At 39.3% G+C, this 27,298-nt stretch overlaps 1 protein-coding gene and 1 long non-coding RNA gene across 5 annotated transcripts in view; one reads left to right on the top strand and one right to left on the bottom strand.

Moving 5' to 3' along the window:
- Positions 1-27,298, bottom strand: part of PDE7A (phosphodiesterase 7A) — a 149,968-nt gene that overhangs the window by 34,638 nt on the left and 88,032 nt on the right. The window contains exons 3-5 of one of the 3 annotated variants that reach the window (XM_045004724.1): positions 25,446-25,529; positions 5,182-5,333; positions 3,691-3,754 (exon numbers count right to left, since the gene is read on the bottom strand). In XM_045004724.1, the coding sequence (XP_044860659.1) occupies positions 3,691-3,754; positions 5,182-5,333; positions 25,446-25,529 (300 nt within the window). Of the gene's footprint in view, positions 1-3,690; positions 3,755-5,181; positions 5,334-7,143; positions 7,187-25,445; positions 25,530-27,298 lie in introns of those variants that run through there. The other 2 variants (XM_045004726.1, XM_045004725.1) reach the window with 2 other exon arrangements.
- Positions 12,908-27,298, top strand: part of LOC123363583 — a 30,773-nt gene continuing 16,382 nt past the window's right edge. For both annotated transcript variants that reach the window (XR_006576817.1, XR_006576818.1), the window contains exons 1-2: positions 12,908-13,021; positions 13,564-13,698. This is a non-coding gene — a long non-coding RNA (uncharacterized LOC123363583). The remainder of the gene's footprint in view (positions 13,022-13,563; positions 13,699-27,298) is intronic.

The raw sequence follows: 27,298 nt of genomic DNA, 5'->3' as shown, positions 1-27,298 counted from the left end.
TTTTTCACACCCCTGAGTGATGTATCTGGGTCGATTTAACTTTTGCATGTACACCTGGCCTATATCAAAGGAAGGGTTTTTTCCATCAGGGTAAGAATAGCACCTCCCCAAAGTTTGCTATGTTGATGGAAGTATTCTTCCCTCAACACAGCTGCATCTACACTGGGGGTTAGGATGACATAAGCAATGTCAGTCAGCGATGTGTCTTTTTCACACCTCTGACCAATTTTGCTATGTTGACCTAACTCAAGTACAGACCCAGCCACAGCTTTTTGCACCACATTAACTTTACAGTAACTCCTCACTTAAAGTCATCCTGGTTAACGTCGTTACGTTGCTGATCAATTAGAGAACATGCTCATTTAAAGTTGTGCAATGCTCTCTTATAACCTTGTTTGGCAGCCGCCTGCTTTATCCACTGCTTGCAGAAAGAGCAGCCCGTTGGAGCTAGCTGGTGGAGGCTTGGAACCAGGGTGGACCGGCAGCCCCACTATCAGCTCCTCGCTCCCCTAAGTTCCCTGTGCGGCAGCTGCCCAGCAGGCTATCGATTGCTGGCAGTTCAGCTGTCCCTCCCCCCACTGCTATGTGCTGCTCCTGCCCTCTGCCTTGGAGCTGTTCCCAGGAGCCTCCTGCTTGCTGACCAAGGGAGGGGGAGGGGAAGAGGGGTGCTAATGTCAAGGTGTTCCCCTCCCCCCCACTCCTGTACCCCCATCTCCACAGAGCCGGGGGTGGGCGGGACACCACAGGGCTCAGGACGGAGGTAGCTTGCTGGCAGCAGCTGCTGTCTCAACTTGCTGATCTACTTAAAAAGGCAATGTACTTAGAGTGGGGTCAGCGTAATTAAAGGGGCAATGCGCGTCTCTCTCTCTCACACACACACACGGTGTGTGTCTCTGTCTCTTTCTGCCATGCTGTCTCTCCTCCCTCCATTTGTGCTGCCTTGTAGAGTGTGAAGTTACATTAACAACAATGTGTTAACCCTTGAGGGCTCAGCCTCATTTAGCAGTAAGGCATTCCCTGGGAAATATCCCACCCTCTTCCACTACTGACTTCACCACCTCAACCAAGCTTCACAATAATCATTGCTGTGTAGAGTATTAAATTGTTTTTTTAAAACTTATACTGTGTGTGTGTGTACATATATATATATATATAGAGAGAGAGAGAGAGAGAGAGAGTGTCTTTTGTCTGGTGAAAAAAATTTCCCTGGAACCTAACCCCCCTCCCCCATTTACATTTATTCTTATGGGGAAATTAGATTCACTTAACATCATTTCATTTAAAGTAGTATTTTTCAGGAACATAACTACAACGTTAAGCGAGGAGTTACTGTATCTATTTAAATTCACACCTTAAATTACACAAATGCAACTTTCTCATGTAGAAAAGCTCTCATGCTCCTTGTCTTAATGAGACTCACTTTTGGGACAAATGAAACCATAACAAGAATGGATAAAAAGTAAACTGATTCTCTTCCACTAGATGAAAATATAAAATATGATGCCCAGACCTTTCCTTCAACAAAAGAAAGACAGAATACTATTCTTTGGGGGTTGCCCCTGACCTTGCAGGGTTGCTTCTTTAATGTTTCTTTTCAAAGTCTAACCCTCTGACAAGGTCCCTCAGAAGAAAAGGCCAGGCACAGCAATCTCTCTTTGGTGGTCCCATATACTACCAGCCCTTCTTCTTCAACCCAGTTCCACATTTCTCTAAGGTGTCCCAACACAAACAAAATATTATTAAGAAAGAGCTCATCTTTCCCCACAAACTTTCTCCTCTTCTCCTTTATTTCATCATTGTTACCATCACAACTATCCCTCCTTCTATTTCCCAGACATGAAAGCTTGGTGTCATCTTCAATCCTTCTTTCCCTCAACTACTCCTTCACCACCAATTCCTTTCCAATATTTTAAAAATGCATCCCTTTCTCTCCTTTTGTATGACAAGATGTAAGCCATGCTATAACAATTTCTTGCATTGACTATCGTAATTTCCTACTTGCTGGTTTCTCACATGCCCATCTCTCTTTCCTCCAATCTACTGACAACCCTACCCTACCTCTACCCTACCTCCACCTGATTCCTTAGATTGGCTTTACTACTTTTGCATCAAGCTCCATGTCTACTCTCCAATAACTAAGCTATCCATAACTTCATTATACCTTTTCTCTGCCATCAGCTCTTTCTACAGTCCCCCACCAACCCTTTCTGAAGTCTTTATACTCACCTATTCCAATCATTTCCTTTGCTCACTGTTGATTTTTTGCTTTCTTCTATGGTGCCCCTATAACTAGAGCAGCCTCCCACTTTATGGATGCCTAAATCCTACTCTCCTTCAAAACCTTCTAAAGCTCCATCTCTTCTATAAAGTTTCCTGGCTATAATGCATAATTCTGCTTTTTGTACTGTATTCTATTATGCTGTAACTATTCTGACTTTAAACTAAATTCCTCAGGGGAAGAGGCATGTTTGGCATAATTCACCTATTGGACAAAATCCATATACACTGATGGCTTTCTATAACTAATCAGCACAGATTTTAGGGGTTAAGTTTAAAACATTTTTAAAGATCTTTGATAAAGAAAAAGAATAATTAGGCTATCAAGCAACTACTTGAGGGGGTCTATTACACCAACTCAAGGATGTGGTGATGTAAGTAGTAATTCTATTGCAATGTAACTAATACTAGATTTCAGGTCATAGAGTCTAGGCTTTCAAACTAAACGTGCCAACTGTCCAAAAACCTTTTATAAGGGCTTGGCTACACTTGCAGATGTAGAGCGCTGGGAGTTAAACCAGCCTTCTGAGACAGCAGCAGGGAAAACACTGCCGTGTGTTTACACTGTCAGCTGCAAGCACAGTGGCGTGGCCACATTAGCAGCTCTTGCAACGCCACAGAGAGCAATGCATTGTGATAGCTATCCCAGTGTGCAAGTGGCTGCAGCGTGCTTTTCAAATGGGGCGGGGGGAGATGGAGTGTGACAGGGAGCGTGTTGTGTGTATGTGGGGGGAGAGACTGTGTTTTGGGGGCAGAGACTGTGTCAGCATGCTGTCTTGTAAGTTCAGACAGCAGCAGACCTCCCCTCTCCCCCCGCCTCTCTCACACACATGCACAAACGTCTGCCTCGGCAGCAGCAGCATTCCACAGTAATGGTTTGCTTTGTGTCCCGGAGCAGATAAGCATGCCGGCTGTCAGAAACGGAGCTTTGAAAGTAGATATCCGCATGCCTGCAGCCGAGTTCAAAACAATGACCAGAGTGGCCACTTGACTTCAGGGGATTTTGGGACATTTCCAGAGGCCAATCACAGCACAGTAATGCAACACATCATCCACACTGACACCCAGGCGTTTCAGCCAAGGCGCAGCAAACTTTATGTTTCTCATGGAGGTGGATTACCAGGAGCACTCCAGCTGCAGAGTCCAGATGTTTTAAGTGCTTTGCCAGTGCGAACACCTCAGGAGTTAGGGTGCCCGGGGCTGATTTAATGCGCTCTAACTTGCAATTGTAGCCAAGCCCTTAGTCACAACACTAGGATAATAAATTTGTACTTTTTAAAGTATAATCAAGCAGTAAGATTCCTCCCCACAGAAAATGAAATGAAATGTTATGGATAGTTTATGGCAGAAAGAAACCTACCTAAGAACAATACAGCATGCTTAAAAGAATATCCGCAATAAAAGTGAACTTACCATTTGTTAGCCTATCAAGAAGAAAGATATCAAAATTCCATTTTCCAACTTTCTCCAGCATACACTGAAAGCAAAAACATTTCTACTGTAACATTTTCATTCAGTATGTGACTAGCATCAAATTATAGCCCACAAAAAAAGCTATTGCCTTCTGAGCCAGCTGTGGATTTTAACATCTATTATTGAAAATAGATTAAAGGTTTACAACTTGTAAACCACATTTCTGTCTGATTGTTACAAACTGTTTAACACTTGTAAATGTTACAAATAAAATCACTGTAACTGAAATATTAGATATCTTTTTGACAGAACTGGGCAGTCAGCTTTGCTCTTTCCCCTTTTGGTCAAACAAGGAATAGAAAAATATTTTAAAAGAAAAGTGGCGACAAGATTGATACTTCAGTACATATATGAGCCAAAATTTATAACCCAGAGTTTTCCTGTCCCTCCCTAAACAAAACTGGAGTTAATTCTAAAATGAATTCTAAGACAGAGAATTTATGCTTATTTCATTTACAACATGTGAATAATAAGCTTTTATTTGGTAGCCAATGAGCAGTCCAGTTTCACACTGAATCAGAATTACTGCTCTGTTTTTTTAAGATGACTACATTAAATAAACACTATTGATGTTTAAAAGGGCTTGACAAAAGGAGCGATATGACTGAATTGGTTCCAATATATCCAAATTTGAGATAACAAAGTTGCACTGAAAAAATTATTAGCCACACAAAGCTCTCCAAATGATTATTCTAAGAGGCAAAAAGCCCCCATTAAAGTAGTACAGAGAAAACAGAAATCTAAGATATTTTGTTAAAATAGTCATTTTATCACAAGTAACATTTTTGTTCTTAACTTCAGACAAAAAGGTCAATAAGAATACACTGCATTAAGGATAAAAGCATACATAAAAAGGGCTTCCATTCGCCTCATTAGATTAAGAGGCTGTGTATATAATAAATATGCATTGTATGCAGACATGCATCTAGTTTGTTTCATAAATGCATTTGTCTGGAACACTGGACCTGACAAAAGACATTATTAAAGTTTAGCCACCTACAGTGTTTTTTAAATCACATTTGGTATGATCTGCTGCTTTTATAACCCGATAATCAATAGATGTCGGTCTCAAAAAATTAAATGCCTCATAAGCTTTGGATATTCATATAACTAGCATCTCCCAGAACAGAAGCTGTTCTTCCTCACTTCACTGCCTATGATTCATCTGCCATACTGTTCCTTTTTTTTTCTTTCTTTCATTTGTTTGGTTTGGGTTTGGTTTTACAGGCTAAACTGCATAATCCTGAAGCAAAAGAATTTGGGTTTTTTTTGTTTGTTTGTTTGTTTTGCACATAATACATACTCAGCATAAGCTCACATTTACTTGCATATATCTGTTTATATACTGTTACAATATGGAAGATATTTGTATTGCTATAAAGCATTCAAATTTTTCTAATAAAAAATTAGGAACAATTTTTAAAAACACACCTTTGCTTGTCCATTATAATCATCATCTAGAATGTTTGAGGAACTTGGAACAGTAATACCACGGAAGAAACGAGATGATCTCAAATACCGCTGGAAACTAAGTAATCTTCTAATATTCCTTGCAGACACAGACACGTCAATTTCAGAATTTGCTAGAAAATACAAGAAAATAAAGTCTTTCTTAAAATAAGAGAAAAATCTCTGCAAAAAATAAATATTACAACTTCTTTATTTTACCAGTGTTCAGTATTAGATGAGGTAACAGTTGCATCTAGAATAGCTACATCCTCATCACTAAGTAGTCCCTGAGCTATGTTTCAGAACAAATGTTTCCTATTTAAGCTTATTGTAAAGAGAAATAGATCTATAAACTGTATGCTGGTCATATGTCTTTTAACTAAAAATACAGTGTATTCTAAGGAACACTGAAGAATAACTGCATGTTGCACCAGCACCGTCAGGTTAGACGGCAGACCTATTGAAAGCCGACTATCACAAAACAGTGTTGCAAATGACAGTGTTTCCCAAAAATAACAAGTGTAAATATGTAATGACTGCCAACATCCATTTATGATACTTGCAATGTAGTGGGATATGATTTCAATGACATTATATGAAGAAGCCATGAGTGTCCAAAAATAACATATACAAGAACCAAAACCGTGAGACTTTCTTACCCTATAATTAGAAATTGTGTTAATTTTTCAAAAGCATCTGTGACTTAGGTGCTTTTGAGAAATGTAACCCAGAACAACTAATTTTTCCAAACAAGCACCCAAATTTCTACTTATTCCTGTGATGTTCTCTGTGAAAATATGAACATAGTATCTTATCAGAACACAATGAAACCTATACAGGTTCTTAGCCTGTTTTCAAAGAACAATCCAAAATACCGCCCAAGTATTCTACTCCACCTTTATTAGAAGGTAACTTTTAGTAAAGCAACTGATTTTTCCTCATCCTCAACCCCAGTTACACTGTGTAATATACCAACAGGGGATATCAGGTGGTTTATTTCAGTAACTTCAAGATCAAATTGTGGCTTAGTCAGTGGTTCTCAAACTTTTGTACTGGTGACCCTTTTCACATAGCAAGCCTCTGAGTGCGACTCCCCCCTTATAAATTAAAAACACTTTTTTACATATTTAACACCATTATAAATGCTGGAGGCAAAGCGGGGTTTGGGGTGGAGGCTGACAGCTTGTGACCCCCCATGTAATAACCTCATGACCCCCTGAGGGGTCCCAACCCCCAGTTTGAGAACCCCCAGCTTAAGTTCTCTAAAATGATTTATATATTTTCATTCTTAAACCTTATAGGTCAAATTCTGCCTTCGGTTTCTTTTGTACAATACCTCTACAGGCAGCTTCATATATTAAGAAAAAGTTAACTGTTCTTATACTCAAACTGTCAATTTTCTCAGAGAAGTGATCAATAAAATCATTACAATACATGTTTAAGAAGCTCAGGGTTAATATTCCTATTCCCAAAATACATAAGCTTGAAAGCAAGAACCAAAATTTACAATCTATACCTTTGTCTTTGCCAAAGGGTGGACAGATTAATTTCAGAAACCACTGATACAATGCAGTAGAATATTTGTTCTTAAAAATCAAACATTCTAACAATATTTTGGAAATGAAGGTAGAAGTTGGCCCTTTAAAAATCTATTTTATTAATCTACTAAAGCCCAAGAAAGTTACAAGATCATATATACTCTTCTTTAGTTTGATTTATCAAATATGTTATAGTGGCTTTGAAATGCAATGCAAGATGCTTGTAAATATTTTTGAAGAATCAAAACAGTATAAAGAATTTTAAATGACAGAAAAGCTACATATTTCCCAAACAAAAATATGATCTCAGTGAAACGTGTCTTTCAATCCTCTAGTCTTGGCTTCCCTTTTTTTAAAAATAATTTGTCTCTTTAGACACATTTGTCTGAGAATCAAATCTTTTCACCTCTTGAAGTTGTCATGATGCAGAGGAGAGTGAGCAAACCAACAGATATTCAGAACCTAACATTCTTTTCACCTTACATTCTAGAACAGAGATTTAAAAAACATGCAGGTAAAAAATACAACTGAGCTGTGTTGTTTCTTTTGATTATGAAGGCCCTAAAGATGATGCATGTTGTTTTTTTTAAATATAGCTTTTTCTTGTTTTACTTTTTAAAAATTATGCTGTTTAAGAATATAAAATAAGAATATATACTGATTTAGACCAGTCATCTATCAAGTACACTACTGTACTAGATGTTTCAGAGGAAAGCACAAGATACCTGCAGATAGATAGATTATTCCATAATTGTGCATGGGGAAGTTTCTTCCTTACCACCTAAATTTTAAACCTCGTTAATTTTATGTTTCAGCAGTCTGGTTCCACCTTGAATAGGGAGGAGCCCATTGCTTTTGAATCAGATCTCCCTTCTCCAATAAGTTTCCTAGTGTCTTTTCTCTTTACATCATGTTATCAATGCACGTAGGCCTGCTATATACTAAAAAATACTACATTTGAACAGTTGCTAACAATCATGATAACAGACAATACTGAAGGTTTAAGGCCATTCATCATTGCATCAAGTAACTGTGATTAAACTTCCAAAGTTGGCAAACTTCTTCAGACATGGTAAAATTTTGTAGTCCAGACTACGACCAAGACACTTGAATTCCTCAAAGCTGCTTCTGCACATGGAACTGGAAACATTTCAGATAGCTACCTCAGAACCTTGAACCTAAACTTTTTTTTCTAGTAATCTAAATTTAGATTCCAGGTTCTCCCTTCTACATCTCCCTAAGTCACTACATATCACAACTACCCAACTTGCTGCCCAGGATCCACTAGAAGTTTGCCTAGATGTCCCAACATCTTCATATCCAGTAGGCAAGTCATCAGTTGGCTCTGTCACCACATTTCAACCTATTAATATTTCTAATAATCAAATTTCCTGTCACCACATTTTGTGTCTCAGACCTGTAACCCATCTCCTGAAGCAATGCCAGTGCATGAGGAATAAGCCTCCTCTACCATTATTGGAAGGTAGCTTCCAGATAAGGGAAATTTTCCCTCCTTCTTGGTCCTCCTCCCATCATAACACCAATTCTCCAATTTTTACTTGAATGTGATATACACAGAATAACCATCTTAAAAGTACTCAAATTCAAATACGAAATCTAGGAATTTCAGGATAGTCCTTGGTAAAAGAACATATACTATGCATCAAAAAGCTGAGAATTCAGATCTCTTATAGCAATTCAAACATTATTCCTAATCAATACAGATAATTCTGGCTATAGAACATAACAGTTAACAAAGACACTTGTCATCCCACAAGCCAATGTGGCTATCTGTAAGGGAAATGAGGTACTATCCTTTAAATTCCATGTAACTTGATGCATTTAAAGGTAGCACAGCAGAAATGGGTCTTTGGGGGTATATCTACACTGCATTGTAAACCCAGGACTGTGGGACCCTAGCCCATGGATTCTGTTTGCAAGCCTGGGCTTAAGAAACCACAGTGCACTGTATGCTCATGTTTACAATTGCTGGACCTAAGTCTCACACCTATGCTAACATATCCATGCTGCCCTACACAAACACTGACACAGATCTGCGGCTTGACCTCCATCCACACTGCAAAATGACAGGGTTTGGACGTAAGTCACATCAAGACTCAGGATCTTAGGCACCGCCCGCTAACAGGTTCCTAGGACCTGAGTCTTGAGCGATTGCTGACCCAAGTTGAATTGATTTGTTTGTGGCTAGAACGGGGACCTGGACTCAAACCTGAGTCAAAGCCCAAGCTTAGTGACATACCCCAAGAAGGACGTAAATGAGGGCAAACTAGGGGCCTCCAGGATGAACTCAAAGAAGTTGTACAATACACAGGGGGCTGCACTGAGGAAAGCCAGGAAATGATTGTGTGAAGTCTGGCAAAGTGGTAGATGAGGCTGGGAGCAATGCTGGAGGTGATTAGGGCAATACAGTGCTTGACAAAGGTGGATAAGAAGGAAGGGACAGAGTATCAGTTTTGAAGGTGATGACAAGAAGCTTAAACTTAATACAATATTGGATGTGAAGCCAAAAGAAGGAATTCAAGGAAGGGAGTTACATGATCAAAAAAGTAGACAAAGAACAAGAGTTTAAAAAGCATAATTTTGTATGCACTAAATGGGGGCATTGCATATGCCAGGGAGGCCACAGAGGAATCAAGGCAGGTATGAGGCAGTGAATGAGAGATTTAGATGTCTGAATGGAAGGAAAAGAATGGGTCTTGGAGATGTGGAAAGAAAAAGCCTACAGGATTTGGAAATGGCCTGGATGTGTGGAGCAAGGGAGAGGAGAGTGTCAGAAATGACTTCCAGGTTGTGGGCCTTTATTCCATGTACTGGTGAATTTGCCAGTATGTCATGTTTCTTCCTTTCTACTTAGGTCTCCCTCTCACAGTTACTTTTATTAAAGAAGTCTTATATCCAAGATTGAGCGTATTTCAAGATTGTTCCCTGTTCATTGTTTCCTTTGAGATATTCAATACTTCATGTACTTTTGTTTCATAAACATCTTAATGGGAGCAATATCAACAGAGAAAGGAGAAAGACTTCTTTCAAAAATGAAAAAATTACTGCTCTGCTCAATGAAATTTTAGTATGTACGTACACACACCGTTTTGTTAAACAGAAGTATCTATATTAGATGCTGCAAAGAGCTAGAAGAAAGTCAACATTTTGGAATTCTGGACATATGTCTACAAATTTGTCTTTGTAGGGACATCAAAATATTATTCTTTTCTTCTTGTTAAAATTTCAGGTATTGAACATGAAGGGATACATTAGACAAGATGTTCAGATCAAAGCATCTGCACAATCACAATTTAATATATCTAATCCACAATATCCATGTCTTCAGTTTCAGCATTTTTAAATATCAGTATCTTTAGGGGTGCATTTCTTTAAGCTCTCTTATGACTGCATTAGAAAACGTGTTAAACTGTGTTTTACACTAGGAAATAATTTTTTACAAATACTGAACCTGTTTGTCTTTAAAGAAAGAAGTGGGTCCTACGGTCGAATGTATTGTTTCAGAGCCCTCAGATGTCAAACACTGACCAGACAAGGAAACCAAGATTACCTTAATTTTTGTGTCCTGTTTACCTCTTGCCCAGGGAACTAAGAACACAGGAATTGAACACCTTTAAATCTTCAAGATATTTTAAAATAACTTTACATTCTAGTTTGTTACTGACATTGTGCTGCTCCATGAAACAAAGGTGCTTTTGGGACCTATTTATTTATCCAGGCTCCTATACTGCCACCAACTACCATAACAAAATAAGAGATGCATTTATGGACTGTAGGAGGGAAGAAGTTAATGCTATATCTAAAGTTACTTAGGGGTAATATCAAAATAAAGTATTAACAACCTGGGAGCATGTGTAATTCTGTAGGCAAGTTAATGATAGGTAAGGGAGGTATCAGTTGATTCATAAAAATCTACCAAACTATAATTTCAGTGGAGTCACCTTCTGTGGCATGCCAGCATAAATTTGCTGCCCAAGCTCACAGCTTCAGGTCCTCCAGTTGGTAGAAATTTTGATAATACAATGTTGTCAGAAATGGTTTGAGTTGGATATAATTCAAAAGCCTCTTCTCCCATGAACACAATGGTACTAAACACAACAAACCTAGACCAATTATGTAGCTATGTATTAGAGAAAATGTTTAAAAATCAACTTTTTAAATTATACTTTAACACAGATATGTCAACCATGTAGCCTTCACAAAGTTAAATTATGGCCCACGACTGACTGTACTGTGTTATCAGTTTATGCTCAGAACATGATACCCAATTAATATTTTTTCAAGTGTTACAGATTACTATCAATGGAAGGAGTGCTTCAAGTTGATTTGCCATCATCAGCAAAAAGCAGTTCAGTGGGACTGATTATCAGCTCTGTTTATTATGCCAAGAGTTGTAATGAGGCACTGGTTAAGATGTCAGCAGAAATTACTGGAATCCATCTGCAAATAGTGTGCACATTGTTATATAAAACATATATAAGATACTTTGGGCTTGTAATTATTACAAAATCCTTATTTTTACTTTGGTCTTGACCATTTTTAGGCATCAATGGGGAGACAAAGAGTACCAGCTAGCAGTTGAATCTTTGCAGAATACCACCATGGAGGAGCTGGTTAAACACAATGCCTGGTGGCACCTTACATGCTATAGGAAGTGCACCCATAAACTGAATTTGGCAAGGTTGGAGAGGAAATACATGAGCATCAGGAAAAAGCTGAAGATGCTGGGACAAGAGCCAGCCGGGGTAGAGACTCACCTTACAGTAGGTCCCATGGCACACATTTAGAGAACACCTGCTTCTTCTGTGGTAAGCTGGAAGCCTGAAGGCATCCATAAAGCGCAGTTTCAACACATGAGACAAGTGAAAAACTGCATGAAGCAGTCACTCTTAGAGAGAACTGTATGGAAAGTAAAGTGGGTGCACTGACCCAAAAGACACCTATGAATACAACACCGCATATCTCTTCAAGAGATGTGCCAAGAATGTATGTGATGAGTTGCATCAAAAGGAAAAAGCAACAGAAACTAATACTGATTTTACTACTGCATCTCAGCTGGAGATCATAAATTGCCTTTCAGAGACACTAATGGATAGGAAAGTGGCAGCGATGACTGATGAAGAGGCTAAGTACAGAGAGATATGTGCTTTGAATGGGACTGAAAAGGAACAAATGCTTAGCAGAAAGGCTCTTAAAGCACTTATGGAAGATGAACTGAAATATGGACATTGTTTTTAGCAATTTATCCACAAAAATGAATAATAGTGCATATCTTAAAAGCTGGAAAAGACAAGGTATTATAAAGAGCGGAAGAAAGCGCTGATGTCCCAGTGAAGAAGCTACTGTCTCATACTGGCACAAAGAACAAGTTAATCACATACCTTGTGGAAAAAATGCTCCAGTACGTGGAGAATTGCTTCAAGAATTTCATCATGACGTGGCACAATGAAGTTGCTGCTTCACACTGTTCGGCAGAGTTTCTTTGCAATTCCCAAGATAAGGCTGACACTAAGATCTGGTCTACACTAAAGCTGTATGTCAACCTCAGCTACACTAACTGTTACACTAAGTTACGTAACTGAAGTCGACATAACTTAGGTCGACTTACAGCAGTGTCAACACCACACCGTGTCGGCAGGAGATGATCTCCCGCCGACTTACCTTCCGCCTCTCGGGGAGGTGGAGTAAAGATGTTGAAGAGAGAGTGCTCTCCCATCGACTTAGCAGGTCTTCACCAGACCCGCTAAATCTACATCACTAAACCGATCGCAGCAGCGCCGATTTAGCTGTAAGTATAGACAAACCCTAAAATTATCTTGCAAGCTGTCAATGGCACAGAGATGCTAATAAACTCCAGATTTTTGCACAAGACACAGATGTTCTAATGTCCTCTGTGAGACACTACCAAAGACATCTGCAAAATTCTGGTTTTGTGCTTGCTGCTCTGGGATGTGTTCCTGTCACTGGGACCATAGACACCACACTGCCAGGTTTCCACGCTCTGTCAGGGTGTGACCCTACTGGAAGGTTGGCTGGAAAGACCAAATTATCTTACTGGAAGGTATTTGATTCAGTTCCAAAGGCTCTCTCACTCTGAAGGTGCTCAGAACGTCTGACGCCGTCACTGATGAGGTCATAAATGCCCTGCAGGCATTCACATGCCGAGTTTACCATTTGAAGACCAACATTATGACACTTGCAGAGTTACATTGGTAGAGGCTTTCCAAGAAGCAGCTAAATAGAGAAAAATTGCCACTAACAAGGTGTGTATATATATACACCTGCTATAAAGAGGGCAAATTATCAAGCAATGGATTGGCTCCGGATGATTTTGCAAATCCAAAACTACCCTCCCCTATTAGATATGAACAGATCTTGGAGGATGGACTGATCACACCAGTTATGTGTGAAATGCCACGTGCTCTCGAATCAATCCTTCAGCTAATTAAATGCTCATGTGCAAAGACCAGATGCTCACCACCCTGCAAACATTTGAACAGCAGCCTGCCTTGTATGGAGACGTGAGAGTACAGTGTGGATGAGGATCAGTGTGACAATGTGTCTTAGTAGTGGTGCCCTAGATGGAGATGATACTGATGATGATGTTGATTAATAAATGTTTTCAGTTCCACATGTCAAGGCTCAGTTCCTTAGGATTACCAAAGATTGATGACTTTTATGTAAGCAATGCATCCCTGTGTTAAAGCAGAATTAAAAAACATTGATTTTTAAACATTTTCTTGAATATGTATGTATCTACATAATTATTCTAGCTTTGTCATGTTTGATACCATTGTGTTCACAGGAGAAAGGGCTTTCAACTGATACCAAACTCAACCGATTTCCGGTGAAACTGTACTATCAAGATATCCACCAATCGGAGGACCTGGAGCTGGAGGCAGCAAGGGGGAAGTGAGTCCTTGCTGTCATGCCACAGAGGGTAACACCATTTAAATTATGATTCTGTAGATTTTTACAAATCAAATGACACCTCCCTTACCTTTCTATCACTAGCTTGTACATGTTGCTCCCAGACTATAAAATAAAATCCTAAAATTAAATGCTTAACTTGGAATCTTACAGAGACTGTTGTCACCAACAGAAAGAGGAACAGTTGGAACTGTTGGATCCATATCTGTGGATCAGAGTATGTGGCCCTCAGGAGTTATCTTTAAGTTATTCCAAGACCTATAAAGAATACCCTGCAGTTTCTACAGTGGGGATCTTCAAAGGAAATCCTATCAAGGAGACTGGGGAAAGATTTTTTTTGGTAGAAGTATTAATCTCTTAAATGTAGGGTTTATAGTGAATAGCAAACACTGCCCTTAACTACATTGTACTCTCCCCACTCATTTTTTGAAAGAATGAATTTTCTCTCACACACACATACTCCCCTCCACCCCTATTATAAAACTCAGGAGAATACCACAAACTTTCTGTAGAAGCAGCAAAGAATCCTATGGCACCTTATAGACTAACAGACGTTTTGCAGCATGAGCTTTCGTGGGTGAATACCCACTTCTTCGGATGCAAGTGGTGGAAATTTCCTGGGGCAGGTATATATAAGCAAGCAAGAAGCAAGCTAGAGATAACGAAGTTAGATCAATCAGGGTGGATGAGGCCCTGTTCTAGCAGTTGAGGTGTGAAAACCAAGGGAGGAGAAACTGGTTCTGTAATTGGCAAGCCATTCACAGTCTTTGTTTAGTCCTGAGCTGATGGTGTCAAATTTGCAGATGAACTGGAGCTCAGCTCTTTGAAGTCTGGTCCTAAAGTTTTTTTGCTGTAGGATGGCCACCTTAAGATCTGCTATTGTGTGGCCAGGGAGGTTGAAGTGTTCTCCTACAGGTTTTTGTATATTGCCATTCCTAATGTCTGATTTGTGTCCATTTATCCTTTTCCTTAGAGACTGTCCAGTTTGGCCGATGTACATAGCAGAGGGGCATTGCTGGCATATGATGGCATATATTACATTGGTGGAAGTGCAGGTGAATGAACCGGTGATGTTGTGGCTGATCTGGTTTGGTCCTGTGATGGTGTTGCTGGTGTAGATATGTGGGCAGAGTTGGCATCGAGGTTTGTTGCATGGATTGGTTCCTGAGCTAGAGTTACTATGGTGCGGTGTGCAGTTGCTGGTGAGAATATGCTTCAGGTTGGCAGGTTGTCTGTGGGCGAGAACTGGTCTGCCACCCAAGGCCTGTGAAAGTGTGGGATCATTGTCCAGGATGGGTTGTAGATCCCTGATGATGCGTTGTAGGGGTTTTAGCTGGGGACTGTATGTGATGGCCAGTGGAGTCCTGTTGGTTTCTTTCTTGGGTTTGTCTTCCAGTAGGAGGCTTCTGGGTACACGTCTGGCTCTGTTGATCTGTTTCCTTATTTCCTCGTGTGGGTACTGTAGTCTTGAGAATGCTTGGTGGAGATTTTCTAGGTGTTGGTCTCTGTCTGCGGGGTTAGAGCAGATACGGTTGTACCTCAGTGCTTGGCTGTAGACAATGGATCTTGTGGTGTGTCCGGGATGGAAGCTGGAGGCATGAAGGTAGGCATAGCGGTCGGTAGGTTTTCGGTATAGGGTGGTGTTGATGTGACCATCACTTATTTGCACCGTGGTGTCTAGGAAGTGGACCTCCCGTGTAGATTGGTCCAGGCTGAGGTTGATGGAGGGGTGGAAGCTGTTGAAATCGTGGTGGAATTTTTCCAGAGTCTCCTTCCCATGGGTCCAGATGATGAAGATGTCATCGATGTAGCGTAGGCAGAGAAGGGGCGTGAGTGGACGGGAGCTGAGGAAGCGTTGTTCCAGGTCGGCCATAAAAATATTGGCATATTGTGGGGCCATATGGGTGCCCATAGCGGTGCCACTGATCTGGAGATATATATTGTCAGCAAATTTGAAATAGTTGTGTGTGAGGATAAAGCCACAGAGCTCAGCAACCAGGTGTGCTGTGGCATCATCAGGGATACTGTTCCTGACAGCTTGTATTCCATCAGTATGTGGGATGTTTGTGTAGAGAGCCTCTACATCCATGGTGGCCAGGATGGTGTTTTCTGGAAGGTCACCAATGCATTGTAGTTTCCTCAGGAAATCAGTGGTGTCACGGAGATAGCTGGGAGTGCTGGTAGCATAGGGTCTGAGTAGAGAGTCTACATATCCAGACAGTCCTTCAGTGAGAGTTCCAATGCCCGAGATGATGGGGCGTCCAGGATTTCCGGGTTTGTGGATCTTGGGTAGTAGATAGAATAACCCTGGTCGGGGCTCTAAGGGGATGTTGATTAGTTCTGGTGTTAGTGTAGGGAGTGTCCTGAGTAGATGGTGCAGTTTCTTAGTGTATTCCTCAGTGGGATCTGAGGGAAGTAGCCTGTAAAATTTAGTATTGGAGAGTTGTCTGGCGGCCTCCTTTTGGTAGTCAGACCTGTTCATGATGACAACAGCACCTCCTTTATCAGCCTCTTTGATTATAATGTCAGGATGGTTTCTGAGGCTGTGGATGGCATTGCGTTCTGCACGACTTAGGTTGTGAGGCAAGCGATGTTGTTTTCTCCTCCCTTGGTTTTCACACCTCAACTGCTAGAACAGGGCCTCATCCACCCTGATTGATCTAACCTCGTTATCTCTAGCTTGCTTCTTGCTTGCTTATATATACCTGCCCCAGGAAATTTCCACCACTTGCATCCGAAGAAGTGGGTATTCACCCACGAAAGCTCATGCTGCAAAACGTCTGTTAGTCTATAAGGTGCCACAGGATTCTTTGCTGCTTCTACAGAACCAGACTAACACGGCTACCCCTCTGATACTTGACAAACTTTCTGATTAATACACAAACATCATATTTGAAAAGAGCACACTGTTTCATAGGAGAATTTCAGTCTTGTTTAGAAAGTGTTTTGGAATAAAGGTATTTTTCAGTTCTAGTACCAGAATTTAAATATAAGAGTTTACCACAGTCGACTAGACAGAGTTCTGTTATCAACATATCCCAATCACCAATCCAGTCTGATCAAAGACATTAGGAAATTCATCATTACCATCTCTAAACCAAACATAGTAAAAGATTAAAATATGCTTTGTTATTTAGCAATTCCTGGAAACCCAAAATGGCCTTTTTGTTTATACTGACACACAAAGCACTTTTAAATACACCTCTACCTCGATATAACGCGACCCAATATAACACGAATTTGGATATAACGTGGTAAAGCAGTGCTCCGGGGGGCGGGTCTGCACACTCCAGTGGATCAAAGCAAGTTCGATATAACACGGTTTCACCTATAACGCGGTAAGATTCTTTGGCTCCTGAGGACAGCATTATATCAAGGTAGAGGTGTATATTTTTATATGTTCAATATGTAAATGTCACATTGTTCTTTAAGTAACGTGAAAAAATTCCAAATTATTACATTTTTAACATTAAAGCTAAAAGATTAAGAGATAAAGCATTATCAATATCTTCAATATTTTTAGCTGTACTGATGCGACTATAAAAAGACCTTCACCTGTCATCCCACTTTTGATGTTTACTTTTGTTTACAGCACAGAAACTGAAAGGATAGAAATGTTTTTTTTTTAAAGTGAACAATGCTGAAAATTGTTCAGTCACAGATGAAGTACTAATATGACTAACATGGCTTTGTGCAGCTTGACCTAAACCAGAAAGAAAAAAAAATAAATATTTACCAGCGTTGATTTCCTACATCTCAGTATAATTGTTTATACAGAGGTAGTGCTGAGAGGTCCCAATTCAAGGATCACTGTTAGATACAATCAACATAAAAGGATGGCCCTCTACCTCAAAAAGCATACAAGCTAAGTATAGGGTAAGAGGTAACAGGAGGATAAAACAAGTAAGGGTTGCACAAGGTAACAGATTCACAACATAGGGATTGTACCTCTTCACTGTAAATTAAATGCCAACTCTCCAATGGGAATTGATTGTATACCAACCCAAAATGTGCTAGACACTTAATACAGTAACAAAGTTGGTTAAAATAGTAACTGAATAAAAAGTTCTCTAGATGACTCTATCCTTACAATAGGGATATCCTGTAAACTCTGGCTCCTCCGCCCGTTCAGTTATGCTAAAGAGACCAAGACACATATAAAACTGAAGAAATTAAATTTAGAATCAACCTTCAGTGCAACAATTCACAACATAAAATCTAACTAGCAATCCTGTAACTGTGTATCTTCCCAGACGTACCTCCATACACTGAACAAGGCAAAAGTCTAGACCAATATAGCATTCTGAGAACTAGATACCTGGAAGCAACTGCAGCTGAAATGGTAATTTTGAATTAATATCATAATAAGAAAGCATAAGAAAGACCAGCATACAGCTGCTTTAGTCAAACAAAAGACAAACACACAGGTTAGGCAAGCCCTCTGGCCAGGCAAGCTTCTTCAATACTTTTTCGATGCACTGGACAATGGTCTGGAAGGCTTTTTCTTGGCAAAAGTTCAGAGAAAAGTTCTTGAGTGTCCTGGAACTTTTTAGTCCTATAAAAGTAGAACTATAGAGCCCTGAAGATAACACAAGTCCTTTCTTTTGCCTTTTTGTTATTGTTTTTTGCAAATGGCAACAGAACTAAGGTCCACATCTTGGTTGACAGGGAAGGAGGACATGGTCTTAATTACTGCATAAACTTCTCATTATGGAACACCAACTAAGGAGTAGGGGAAACCATGCTTACAACTAAAGTGAAGGCCATCAGGAAAATGGCTTTCAGAGTAAATCAGCAAGGGGGAAGAGATCTCAAGGGTTCAAAGGCAATGAAATGAAGCTAGATTGTGGGCATACCCCCTATCAGAAGAGCCAATTTAATTAATGTCAGTGATAGGCCCACAGAACTAACTCTATAACATATACTAAAAAGTCTAAGAAAGTATAGACTCTGCTGAAGAATGTATATGTACACTTTTTTTGGTGTGTGTGTAAAGAAGGGGACCCATTCCGAAACAGGTTCCTAGGAAGATACCCAGCAAAAGGAGCAGAAAATCTGACATCAGAAGACTCTCAAAAAAGTTCCATGTTCTAAAAAAGATAATAATAATAGGAGATATACCAGTCTCCTAGAACTGGAAGGGACCTTGAAAGGTCATCAAGTCCAGCCCCCTGCCTTCACTAGCAGGACCAAGTACTGATTTTTGCCCCAGATTCCTAAGTGGCCCCTACAAGGATTGAACTCACAACCCTGGGTTTAGCAGGACAATGCTCAATCCACTGAGCTATCCCTCACCCCCTCAGGATAGAAACTGCAACCAACTATGTCAGGGATATTATATTAATTCTAACTATTTTTGCTGGCTTCTTTAGACTAGGACTGTGCAGAGAAGGTGTTCAAAACTTAGAAGATTAATTAGGTTTTGTGACATGTATGACTCCATCCTCAAGCTCCATGGAGCAAGAGTCAAGAAATCTTCCCTTAAAAGAGGGAAAGTGAACTTTACCTTATTTATTTCAAATCTTCATAATCCAATACTGGATATAACTTCCGACTGGTTCTTTCAATGAAAGACAGTTACTTAAAAAGTCTCTTGAATGCAAGACTTTTAATCTTCTGCACCCTTTCAGTACTTTTATTGGGAAAATAAAACATTAGCATAACTTTTGATCCCTCAGAAATCTTCCTGTGTGACCCCACTTATTGTGAACTTTACCCTAACTTCTTAATAGGGCACATACATGCAAGTTTACTTATTCCTAAAAGGTTTGGCTCATTCACTCTTCCATTTTCTCCAATGAAGAGGGGTTCCGAGGTTCTCTTATCTGTGTTTGATGCACCTTATCTTATCTTTGAGGATAGGAGAGATTAATTGGGGCACGTTGTGCAAAGGCCTATCTGTTTGTACCAGTTTTTCTTCCCATTTGCTTACTTTTATAAAGTTTAAAAAGTCGTCAAGGCTCCTAGTAACACCACAGGTTGACATAAACTTATAATTGAAAGCACCAAAGATGGGTTTAGATTGCTTAATTTTTAAGAGAATGACGTTGCCACCCCTTTCTGGACATTCTTATCTGGGGGTACAGCTCAGCAGGTGGACCGAAAGGAGTTCAGCTTCACCATCATGGCTGGAGACACATCCTATATCTGCTGCATCTTCAGAATCTGCCATCAAACCACTGGGCCTTCATCATCCTGATCCTGAAAGATGCCTTCATCAGACCAGGGCAAAAAGAAGGAGCCAGATTACACCATCACCTCCATCAGGTTTGGCTAAATCCTCATCAAATACCAAAGATGTGAACCTTGTACAGTAACTCCTCAGTTAAAGTTGTTTCACTGTTACGTTGCTGATCAATTAGGGAACATGCTAGTTTAAAGTTGTGCAATGCTCCCTTCTAACGTTGTTTGGCAGCCGCCTGCTTTGTCCACTGCTTGCAGGAAGAGAGGCCCGTTGCAGTAGCTGGTGGGGGCTTGTAACCAGTAGCCCCCCTATCAGCTCTCCCTATCAGCTCCCCGCTCCTCTAAGTTCCCTGTGCTGCAGCCGCCCAGCAGGCTATCCATCGCAGGGCAGGTCACCTGTCCCTCCCCTCACTGCCATGTGCTGCTCCTGCCCTCTGCCTTGGAGCTGCTCCCAGAGACTCCTGCTTGCTGTGCAGGAGGGGAAGGGGGGGAGGCTAATGTCAGGGTGTACCCCTGCCCCCTGGTTACCCCTTCTCCATATAGAGCAGGGAGGGGACATGGATGGAGATAAACAGAGAGAGCCTGGGGCAGCAGCTGCTGTCTCAACTTCCTGATCCACTTAAAAAGACAATGCATTTAAGAGTGGGTCAGCTTACTTAAAGTGGCAGTGTGCATCTCTCTCTCTCTCTCCCACATACAAAGTGTGTCTCTGTCTCTGTTTGCTATGCTGTCTCCCCTCCCTCCTGTTCATGCTGCCTTGTGTGAGAGGCTACATTAACAGCGTGTTAACCCTTGAGGGCTCAGCCGAGTGCTAGTTCATGATTTTGCAGCAAGGCATTCCTTGGGAAATATCCCTCCCTCTTCCACCCTCTAACTTCCTCACCTCAACCAAGCTTCATAATCATCATAGCTGTGAACAGTATTAAATTGTTTGTTTAAAACATATACTGTGTGTATATCTATACAATATATAGTTTTTTATCTGGTGAAAAATGGAACCTAACCCCCCCATTTACATTAATTCTTATGGGGAAATTGGATTCGCTTAACATCGTTTTGCTTAAAGTTGCATTTTTCAGGAAAATAACTACAACGTTAAGCGAGGAGTTACTGTATTACTGTTGTCACCTCCTCCCTCATGTTCCATTTTCCTTTACCACCTTGTTTCTCCTCTTTTCCATCTGAAGAAATCTGTTTTAGCTGTCCAAGACAAATCTGCCTTTGCAACTCTGATATGAACCTATGACCAGAAGGAAAACTAAAAATAATGCCTTAAACAGAGTTTGCCAGATCTCTGAGTGCTTGATAAGGCCACATGCCTTCTTGCTTGCAAAAAAAAATGCTGGGAAATTGCAAGGCATAGCAAGAGAGAATACCATTTTCTTCCTCCCTTCATGTTTTAGTGTCTTGATTTTACCTAAAGGGAAGAGAGTAAGATTTAAATCAACAACCTCTGAAGACCATCTAAACTGACTTTCTTCTTACCAAAAAGGACAGTTAGTATCTCTGAGGCATATTAAAGGAAAAGACTATTTTCCAGAAAGATAGACAGTCATTTTGCTATTCTCCTCTCCTCCCTGCAACTTCCAGCTTTTAATGGGTCATTGTGCCTGTGCCTACACTTCCAACCACATATGATCTAGAGCCCAGCTTAACTGATGAGTTAATGCTGACAGGGTAAAATACAATATTCAGATAGCATAAATATTGTCATTATAAAACCAGAAATTTAAGAGTGAAGTGTAAAAGAAATCCAAACACATTAAGGTATGGAAATGTACAGTTAGGGCATCCAAACAAACTTAACTCGGTCCTATAATGACAACATGAGGAAAAAGAAGGTAAAATCTAATGCATCTTTAAAAGCGAGTTTAATCTAACCTAGGATCACAAAGACTAAAGTAAAAAAAAATACAGTTACTGTAGGGTGTCGCTAAAGGACAGAATTAAGGCTGTTTGGGTGCCCAGAAAGCCTCTTAATGGTTTTGGACAAAGGGCAATCAATGCAGAAACTATTAGATCTATCAGACACTGAAAACCCATTTTAGGGATGGATAGTCACATCAAGCTAGTTTCACCTCATTCAACTCAGATTCCAGAGGGTCATTATAGGAAGTTGGCTTCTTGCCTAGATGAAGAAGCAGCAGCTAAGGTAGAGCAAGATGTTCTCTCTTCCAAGACCTGATGTCCTAAACAAGGATCTTTTCTAGGAATTCGGGACTCTAAAAGGTAACGTATGAGTGATCGTCAAAAAATGTCACCAGGACACCAACGCAAAATCCATAAGGTAGTGTGTGTCAGAATGCAGGATCTTAATAAACTGGCCTCAAGGAGAATAAAATCCTGGAACATGTCATACAAATTAACTTCCACCAAGCACTGAGACAGGTTCTTGAAGATGGCTTTTTCTGACTGGGTTTCTTATGTCAGCAGAGGTGCAGTTGTAATAGTCTTGTGTATCAATTAGCATCTCCGCCACTTCATTCTTTAAGTTCCTAAGAAAAATGTGTAATCAGTAGCAAGTGTTGTACTTGGGGTGTGTGTGTGTGTGTGTGTGTTTTTAATTCATTTTTCTTAATAGGAACAAGAGGAGATCCCAAGAGTTACAGGCCAATAAGTTTTACTGTAGTACCAGGTCAAACTGGTTGAAATGATAACAATTATAAATTGTTGAATTATAAAAACATGATTATGTTCTGATAGGGATGAACCACAGCAGCTTCCCTACAGGAAAATTGTGCCTCTAAAACTGTTTGAATTCTTTGAATCTGTCAAGAAAAGAACAGGTAAAAGAACAAGTTGACAATTTGTTAAAAGGTTTGTTTTGAAGTCCTAATAAAATTCTTCAGAAAAGACTATCAAAGAAACATAAGTTATCACAGGAAGTACTGGCACAGAACAAACTGGTTACGAGAAAAAACAAAGCAGTAATAAAAGGTCATCATGGCAAAAGATTAACAGTGGGACGATCCAAAGTTCTGAACTAGGACCAGTGTAATTATTTAATATGATATGGAAAAATTAGTAGGTAATGACAATGGCAAAATTTGCAGATGACAAAATGTAGTTTAGGTTAGTTAATGCAAGAGAAGATGAGGAACATCAGAGAGGCTCATGAAGGCTGTTTTTGAGCAGGATGTGACCCCAAGTCCACCTTCAGCCATGAAAGGTCAAATCAAACATTCAGATTTGGGGGGGAGGGAAGGAACTTCTTGGGAGGGTGACAAAGGCAGCCAGTGGCAACAGATGGAGAGAGAATACAGCCTGTTTTCAAACATCTTTATTATAGAAGAATGGACTGGAATCTCTTCAAATCTGCCCAAGGCAAAAAGATGGCACGCTTGCCTTCTCCTCTTGAATGGTAGTTTATATTCAATTGGGGAAATTTTTCAGGGTTTTTGTCATATGTGACGCTAAATACATATATTTTTCATACAAAATCCTCCTGGAATCACCAGAGAAAGAAAATGAGGGGGCTGAGAAGAAGAGGTCAAAGCTAGTCTCCCCCAGAGACTGAATTGGTAGTAAGATACAGTACATCTTTGCTTGAAGAGGCTGGGGGGGGGGGGAGGGACCCTGAACAGGACTGCAGAGAGGAAAGAAAGAAGGATTTACTTTCAATTGATACATGGAAGGATTACAAGTGAAGAAAAACTGGGCTGGAATCCACCCATTTGCAGGGGAATTATAGGGAAAAAAACTGTTCCGTGGGGTAGGGGCCTGAAACAAGGTACAGCTTCCCATTTTGGCCTCACACCTGCATTCCTAGGAAGAGCTGGGGAATTGTGCGCACACAAAGCTCACAACAGTTGGCTCAAGAAAAAGTTGTAGCCAAGACATTTCTTGGTACCAAGTTTAATGCTACTAAAAGTTGGTTCTTGGCCTGAGTAAGCAGAAGCTCTGATGGACAAATATTAGACTGATGACACACAGTGATGAGCACAGTACAGAAATCTAGATAGCAATGCCAGACAGAGGTGGTTTTTTTTTAAACTATACCCTCTTTGTATCAATTTGTCTATAAGAATGTGAAGAATGTCAATGACTTGCATTCATAAAATGTATTTTAAAATTTAACATTAATAAATTGCATATTATTTCTGCAATGTCTTATTTTGCTGAATATTGGTAGGATTACCAATTTTTAAAAGGAATGCTTTTGTGACAAAATCTAAATTCCCCTTCACTGGAGAATTTAGTGCCTCATACTCTTCAAACTTTGTTTTCTCACTTGTTTTGTGTAACTTTAATAACTAGTTTTAAGGGTTTTAGACCACCAATTAGACCCACTTTAAAAATAAGTTAGTGCAATGGAGGGAATAACTGGAACAGGTTTGAGGTTTGTTTTTTTCTGCCACTATCATTTAAGTCATTATAACAGCCACATTTTAATTAGAGCCAACAGAAGATTTTTTTTCCACCTTCTCCCATTGCACTTAAACATATTCACAGAACTGTACTGATATCTGTGACACTAATGTACATGGATATTTTGTAACAAGACATTTAAAATACCTTTCATATTTGTACATTTAATTTATTAGTGATTTTTAAAGAGTTAAAATTTAAATTACCTGCATATTTACTGAATTTTCATGTTATAGTGTATAAAAATAAATAATGATTATTTCTTATATAGCTGTTTTCATCAGTAGATCTCAAAATGCTTCATAATCTTTCAATGTATTATCCTCACAATACCCCTATGAGCTAGAGAATCATTATCATCCCCATTTTACACATGGAGAACAGAGGCGTAGAGAGGCTAAATGGCTTGCCCAAGGTCACACAGGAAGTCCATGGCAGAGAAGAAAACTGAACCTAGGTCTTCCACGTCCTATGTCACTGCCCTAACCATTGCACTATCCTGTGGATACTGCAGCTTTTGTACCATAGTGCTGGGGTGTTTAATCATAAGAAAAATGAAGAAAAAAAAAGTCAAATTCTGACTGAAGTTTACAGTACTTTTTTTTTAAAGACTAATTATGTTTCCTAACACATTTCCAATTAAACAAATTGTTTAAACTCATTAGTTTCTTATACTGCTTTAAGTTTCATTTTAGGTTTGATTCCCTCCCACCCACATTTTTCAGCATTATCTGCATGTGATAAATTAATGGAGCCTTTCAAAAGATTAAGATCTCTTCAGGGACACTGAAACCTACTGCAGATCTTTTCAACTTTCATCCTATGTGTAAAGGTCTCCACTTCCAGAACCATCTAACTCTTTGTAAAAGCTGGAAAGTACTCTTCTTGTCTCTTCCAAGCAAATAATAAGTGCATCCATTGCTGGACACAAGATGATACCTCACTTCATTCAAAAACCTGTGTCTGGTCCTGATGTATTCATAAGTTTAAACTATACTTTTCAGAATATAAAGTAATATTGAGCATTGGGATTCTTCTGTAGTATTTTTGGGATAACAAGGATGAAGTGGTGGAAAGATTTTTCTGAAAAGTTCAAGGATAGTTTCTTGTTACGTAAGCAGCTAATAGCATTAATTTTTAGAGGCCCAGAAGTTAGAATTAATGGAAGCCTTCATGTATGTCATTTATCTGCTTTCAAATACTTACAGTGAAAAATACGGAAATCAATGTATGGATGAGAACCTCTTCTTTCTGTTTCAAATCCTGCCCGACTTCTTACTCGCACATCTCCTAGAAATAGGGTCAAGAGTGAAATAAGAGTGGAAGAGGAGCAAAGATAAAATGCAATTGAACATAGCTGCAAGGGATAAAAAGTCATGTACTTAATGGAGTAGGGTTATTCATACAATAAACCTACTCAATGCTTTTTTGTTTTAGAGGTGATGTTTCAAAACAAAGTTTGAAGATTTGTTAAACATGCAACTGCATGCTTTTTGTCAACTTCTTTCCTGCCTAAACATATGTGACCAAAAGCATTCAGATGAAATTAAAAACATTTGGCTACTCCATTATGATAAAAAAAATGCATCTTAATGTGATAGGAAACAAGAATATTAAAAGTTGATTGTCCCTCAATTAACACATGAAGCAGGGATAGTTGTATAGTTCAAAAGATTCAACTTTTGAGAAATTATAGCTTTTAGCAAATAAACTAGTTACCATCTGTTCTCATATTAAATAACAGAACATTTCCCACTAGCATTTACTTACTTGTGCTCAGCTGTTTGAACATTACACAAGAGCCTATTAAAATACCAAAACTCAGTATTAAAATTTTAAAGCATCAGTATGTTTCTAGGTATTTGCTACTGCAACTTAAACAATTAACACTATACTGTATTTCTTAACATATTGATTGATTTCTGCATTTGTGTTTTACCAGTTGAAAGCTGATCACTATAAGTAATTAATTCATTCACTGAGACAAGAGAATTCACCTGAATTTAAAAAATCCCTTTAGCTCTTACAAATAGGAGATCAATTTAATACTGTTTGTCTCAAGTCTAACTCAATGTTAAAACATTAGAACATTCTCAGAATTGCTATATTTCCATTAATGAAATCCTGAATGTATATTACAGTCCTCTCTCCAAAGAAAGTGGTTTTCATGTAAGTCATAATTAGCGATTTAATGGGGAAGACAAAGACTATATTTAAAAAAATTGTGAGCACTAAAGAAAAATCTGTAGCTATTTAAATTCCAGTAACTGCCACCATTCCACTGTGTTGAAATTGTTTCATCTCTCCTTGTCTGCTTCTCCAACTAATTTATTCATAGTACTAAATTAAACACATTATTAAACCGAGTAGCAAATCACTTTACTAAGATTAGCAATGTAGCTGAAGATACAAAAATGTTGTGAATAGTAATACATTTAAAAGTATCCATCCTACAACAGTATGTATGATGGATAGTTTTGCAGAAATTTTATACATTTAAACACTATTGTTTGGCAATACATATAATATTACACTTTATATAAATAGTATCTTGAGAGGTACAATGTGTGAATACCACAAAGATGAGGAGATCCAAGCACTCACTGTATATTATAATGAAGTATTTATATATTCACGCAGTCATGAGGGGTATGAAATGTTTTCAGTTATTCTTTCCTTATATATGTTTTTAAAGATCTGAAAATCCTTTGTGAAACTGCTAGTAGAAGATTTCAGCAAAAGGAAAGCTAACTTCACCACCACCCATGCAGTAATCCTCACCTCTCAGGCGAACAAAGACAATGTCAAATTATAAGACTCTCCAAGATGTTCAGCTAACAGAGTGGTTCATTCCACTCTCTAGAACAGGGGTAGGCAACCTATGGCACACATGCCAAAGGCAGCATGCAGGCTGATTTCCAGTGGCACTCACAGAGCCCAGGTCCTGGCCACTGGTCCAGGGGACTCTGTATTTTAATTTAATTTTAAATGAAGCTTTTTAAACATTTTAAAAACCTTATTTACTTTACATACAACAATAGTTTAGTTATATATTATAG

The sequence above is a fragment of the Mauremys mutica genome, chromosome 2 (assembly GCF_020497125.1).
Source record: "Mauremys mutica isolate MM-2020 ecotype Southern chromosome 2, ASM2049712v1, whole genome shotgun sequence".
NCBI lineage: Eukaryota > Metazoa > Chordata > Testudines > Geoemydidae > Mauremys > Mauremys mutica.
This window is presented reverse-complemented; position numbering and strand designations above follow the sequence as displayed.